Here is a 5,253-nt window from a genome sequence, read left to right as displayed (position 1 = left end):
TCCACCCCGTGTGCCCCCTGCCCTTGACAGCTCATGCTGGCCACACCCCCACTGCCCTTTGCAGCCAAGCCAATGATCCTAGAAACTCCACTGAGGCCGCCACAGTACAGGGCACAGGAGGCAGAGCCCGGCGTTCCCCTGCTGCTCCCGCCAGCCCTCCAGGCACCAGCTGGCATTTTATCTCCGCACTAGACTCTGGGCTCTTCGGGGCAAGGGTCAGATTGTGGGTTCCTCATCCTGGCCTCACCAGCACCAAGCACAGTGCCTGGCCTGTAAGAGGCATTTAGCACAGCTTTGAGTTGCCTTGCATCCCTCTCCCATCTGCTTCCACTCTCCCGCTTCTGGGGGCCTGGATACCTCTTTTCTTCCTTCATGTCGGAATCCCCACCATCGGCCACCTTTGAGCTTGATTGCAAGAGCAAGGATTGTATTTTAGAGGTCATCTTATTCGATGGAGAAACTAACCCTTTCCCATTCCCATCCCATTCCCATCCCATTCCCATAACCTTTTCCCATTCCCTGGCTCCATCAAGGAAGGGTGGCAGAAACCATCTTCTTACCACCACCCCCCATATAAGCCTAGGCATGCTCCCCAGCCCAGGGCAGACATCACCAAACGATCACAGCATGCTAGGGGAGCCCCGATCAGGGTTGGCATGGAAGATGATGCTTCCTTGCCACGCTGGTAATAGCTGCTAAGCTATTCATGACACGGGTATAAAGCCTAATGAAGTAATAACAGAGATACCTGTTAAAAACTCCTTTGTAATTTGTAAATTCTCTTTCGATTGTGAGATGTCATTCATGTAGCAGATGAGAAAGATGCTCGTGGGGACTCTGAGGTCCTGAGACACAGGACGAGGAGGTTTTGGTGGGAAACAGGAGAAATTTGATTGTGGAACAAGGAAGCACAGAGGTTATTAAAGAGATTTCATATTGCTGAAGGCGGCCGTGCGGCCTCTTTGTTCCTTCTGCAGACTCTGGAGTAGGCCAATGCTTCCCCCCAGGGAAGGCCAGATGCGGCGGACCACAGAGGAAGGGAGCGCAGCCTAAACTGCCAGCCACAACATGGAAAGATCTCGAGGGTTCCCGAATTAATAGTTTCTGTATAGCCCAGGCAGCTATATCTCTGCACTTCAAGTTCTCCAGTGCTGGAATTATTCCTCCTAAACCACGCCACGAGGAGGACTTACTGCACAAATGTACAAATGTATAAAAGCCTGAGTACATCCAGGACAGGGAGACAAGCTCTGCCCAGAACACTGAGCCAGCTCTCAGGATGGCGGGGGCGGGGGCATGGCCTTCCGAAGAAGCATCAACAGAGACCGAGTTGGCCAGTAGAACATCCCTCAGTCCTTACGGTCCCTCCTTTCTGGGACCACTGAGGTCATGCCTCCTGGGGCTGCCATGTCTCCCCCTTCCCAGGCTGGAGATTTCAGAATGGGTTGTGGAATGGAAAAGTAGGGGTGGGAGAGGGAGCTTCCAAGCACCGCATCTTTGTGGGTAAAGAATTCCACTCGGCAAACAGTGTGGTCACTGCCCTCTGTGGGGCATCTTCATTTTGGGATAGGCATGAAATGATAATGGTCAAACCCCCACCCCACCCCCACCACCTCCAGGCCGAGCACCACAGTGGGGGGAAGATGGGCAGGAGGTGGGGGAAGAAGTGTGCAAAGAGAAGGCCTGGATGGGTGGGGGTCCCAGAAGGACCTAAGCAGCAGGAGACCCCCACATGTGGGCCTCAGGGCCCATCAGCTCCCCCCCCACCAAGGTGAGTCCAGAGGTGATGCCGGGGGGATCCCCCTCTGGGTACCAGGCTGGCCTCCCGAGTCCTGAGGCACTGGCTGGGCACCCCATGGGGAAACATCCTCTTCCAGGCATGGCACCAAGCTGGGGACCAACAGCAGTCTGCAGAACGGATGACAGGGCCGCTGGGGAGAGGACGCTTTGATGCCAGCTCTCCATCATGAGACACAAGTCAGGCCTGTGGCTACAAGGCCCTGAGCTGGGACTGTCCCGAAAGTCTGCAACCGTCCAGGGGCTGAATCTTCATCCTCAGCCCCACGTGGCCTTCTGCCCTCCTCCCCAGGCCCCGTCCACTCCTTCAGGTCCAACGCCTCCTCCGCACGACCACGGCTTCTGCCTCGACACAGGGAGCATAGTCATGCCCCATGAGACAAAAGGAGCAGGAAAGCTGGCGAGAGAGAACAGCAGTTAGGGCAGAGGCAGACCCTGGGATAATAAGTATCCACCATGAGCTGTTTTACATCAGAGCTTCCCAACCTTCTGCACAGCAGGGGAAAGGCAGAGGAAATAGCATGTGCGCCACACACTGTGATCCACGGAGGAACCAGCTTCCTCCCAGCCCCCCTGAGGCCAGAGGGATCCACAGGGCTCAGTTCTTAATACAGCGCGTCTGCCTTCAGCCCAACCTCTCAGCTAACCCTCACTACAGTCAACAGGAGGGCCAAAGGGCTCGATGGCACCAGCTGGGGCTCCCAGGCGCCCTGGGACTCTATTTGTTAAGGTGGAGAAGCTGGAGGGCTGGAAGGTGAGGTAGTTTGGGAGGTGGTAGGGAGGGTCGAGGGGGCGGGTATGGGTTTCCACCGGGAAAATATGAAAACCTGAGCGGTATAAACCCTCCCCGGCCCTGCTCCTAGTTCCCACGGGGAGGGAGTGGCATCTGGGGAAGAGGGCACAGGGCTGGGAGCCAGAGCTTCTAGGTTCTATTCCTGGTCCCTCCCCTGGGCCTTCCTGACCACAGATCTGCCCCTCACGCCCTGCCCCACTGCTCAAGAAGGATTAAGACATCACAAATAACAAATCATGACCCCATCCTGTACCCATCCACCCACCCTGCCCCAGCTGCCCACCCCCTTCTCCAGCTTCTCCTCCTCTGGCCCAGCTGGGCATTGGCTGGCATTCAGGGGCAGGTGGACAGGCCCACTCCCCCTTGGCATCGGTGGCCTGGCCTCTGGCCTGGCCTGCCCACTCTCCAACATCTCTGGTCTGCCAGCAGCTCAGCCCCAGGACCCAAGAGCCACTGTCAAGAATAGGTAGTGGAGACCCGGCCCAGCCTTGTCAGACCCTCCCCCTGAGGCCCCACCTCAGGAGCTGGGGTCTGTGCCCAACCCGTAATGACTCTGCTAACTGAAGGAGGTCATCGTTCTGCCCCAATTCCATGCTCAAACTCTCCTATGTAGACTGTTGATCCTAGCATAAGGAGGGGGCAAACTTCAGTTCATCCCACCCCTGCCTCTACCCAGCTCCTGGAAAGCCATGGCCTGGGCCCCTGCTGGAAAGCCTCAAGGGAATATTGAGTCCAGCCTTCCTCCACCTGAGCGGGGGCGGAAGCAACCTGTAGGGAGGCCCATCTCTCCTACCTTCCGCTCTGCCACCTGGGTCACATAGGACCTCCCTCCCTGGGGCCCAAGGGGAATGGCCAGCTCTTGGTCCCCCTTGCTCAGACTCCAAAGCTCCTACTCCTTGTTGGCCCTAGGGTGGTTCAGCTTTGAAGTGGAATGCTGCTGGGGGTCCCTCATCTTCTGTGTAGGGGAAAGGGAAGGGAGACTGGAGAGAAAGAGGGTTCAGTCCCCAAAGGGCTTACCTGACTTGACCTCTGGGCACCACGTGGTGGGGAGGGTGCGCAGTGTAAAGGTGAGATGGTAAGCTGGGGGGGTTTAGGACACAAGGGTCCCGGCCCCGAGGCTCTGCCTGGCCCGCACTGTCTGGATGGCCTGCTGGTTCTTGAACTTGACCAGGCCCAGGGTGATCTGGGCGTTCCAGCCAGGATCCTCGAGGGGGCAGCGGAAGTCGATCTCGCCGCCGCCCTCGGTCACCAGCGTGAAGTAGATGTGGCGCCCGGTGCTCTCCACGCATTCCACGGCCTTGATGCGGGCGAAGCTGAGCTCCTTGGGCCGGCCGCCGGTGCCCTTGGCCTCGAAGAGCTGCAGCCCGCGCTCGGTGAGCACACAGCGCTTCCGCTTCCACAGCTGCAGCAGCCCGCCGCTGCGCTTCTCCAGTACTCCCTCCTTGAGCACCGTCGCCGCCGCCGTCATGGGCGCCCCGAGGTCCCGGGCAGGCTGTAGGCTGCGGTGGGCGCGGCGCCCTTCTCGGCTGGGCCGCGCCGGATTCTGGCGCCCGGGGCCGACCGGCCGCTCTCCCTGCCACCTGCGCCCCTAACTGCGCCGTGCGCCTGCCGCGCAGTCCTCCGGCCACCGCCGCCCGCTCGGCGTCCGCAGCCCCCGCTCCGGCCCTCCGCCGCTCTTCCACGCCGCTCGAGCTGCCCCGGCTCGCCACTGCCAGGTGCCGCCCGCCGCTTTCCGGCCCGAAAGCCCCGCTGCGCACTGGCTCCGCGCTCGCCCGCTCGCTCCGCTGGGCTCTGCCTGCGCGCTGGGCGGCTGCTCGAGGGATGTGCCCTTACATGTTCCGCCGTTCGCCTCCTGCGTCCTCCGCCCGCCCGCCGCGCATTCCTGCCCCGGCCGGCCCTCCCCTCCGCGCGGCGCACCCGCCGGGGCCGGGCTCCGGGGAGGGGGGGGCCGGGGGGAAGGGGGGGGCAGGGCTCCGGGGGGCGGGGCCACGGCGGGGGCTCGGTCACGCTCTGCAGGCGCTGGGCGCCGGGCTGGGAAGGCTGGTACGGACAGGGGGTTTGCTTACCCAACAGCCCGAGCCTCGTGGCCTGCCGCTTATTGAAACCACATCTCCTTCAGGCCTTGGACGCAGAGGACGATCGTGGTCTCGAGAGGCAGGAGACGAGACAGGGAGAGTCTCCTACATGAGAGGGTCGCCGCTTGGAGGAGGGGTGGCCTTGCTCTGTGGTCGCGCGGTGCACCGCCCGGGACTTGCACAGTGGGCGCAGACATCTACTGGCTGCTTCCCAGGCCGGGGAAGTGCTGCCTCCGCATCCCGTGCCCCCTCTCCTCGCTTGGCCAGCCCCCCCTTGGCATTGTGCAAATCAGAAAAAAACGAGGACGATCCTGGGGTGGGGGATGGGGGTAGGGATCGAGCCAGTGTTGGGTTCCTTCCCCTTCTGGGGAGGAAAAAGAGAGGCTGCCTAGTTGTCCCTGCTGGGGCGACCCACCCCCTCCTACTCCCTACCTGCATCCCCAGGGAGAGGAGTAGAGAAAAGCCAATGTGAGGAGTCCCTGGGTGGCTCAGTCGGTTAAGCGTCTGCCTTCAGTTAAGCGTCTGCCTTCCGCTCAGGTCATTTCTGGGGCTCCCTGCTCAGGGGGGGTACCTGTTTCTCCTTCTGCC

General features: G+C 61.1%; 1 protein-coding gene across 1 annotated transcript; it reads right to left on the bottom strand.

Moving 5' to 3' along the window:
- Positions 1–746: 746 nt before the first annotated feature.
- On the bottom strand, positions 747–4,444 carry PHLDA3 (pleckstrin homology like domain family A member 3). The gene is made up of 2 exons (XM_080824212.1): positions 3,608–4,444; positions 747–2,194 (listed from the first exon to the last, which is right to left on the bottom strand). The coding sequence occupies exon 1, from the start codon at positions 4,056–4,058 to the stop codon at positions 3,681–3,683; it is 378 nt and encodes a 125-aa protein (XP_080680338.1). The 5' UTR covers positions 4,059–4,444; the 3' UTR covers positions 747–2,194; positions 3,608–3,680.
- Between the last annotated feature and the right edge of the window lie 809 nt (positions 4,445–5,253).

Source organism: Martes martes (genome assembly GCF_963455335.1).
Source record: "Martes martes genome assembly, chromosome: 15".
Lineage (NCBI taxonomy): Eukaryota > Metazoa > Chordata > Mammalia > Carnivora > Mustelidae > Martes > Martes martes.
Note: the sequence above shows the minus strand (reverse complement) of the source record. Positions and strands in the feature narration are given on the sequence as shown.

What these genes read in the sequence shown, in the direction of transcription:
- PHLDA3 (XM_080824212.1), bottom strand. Translation starts at nt 4,058, where the DNA reads ATGACGGCGGCGGCGACGGTGCTCAAGGAGGGAGTACTGGAGAAGCGC.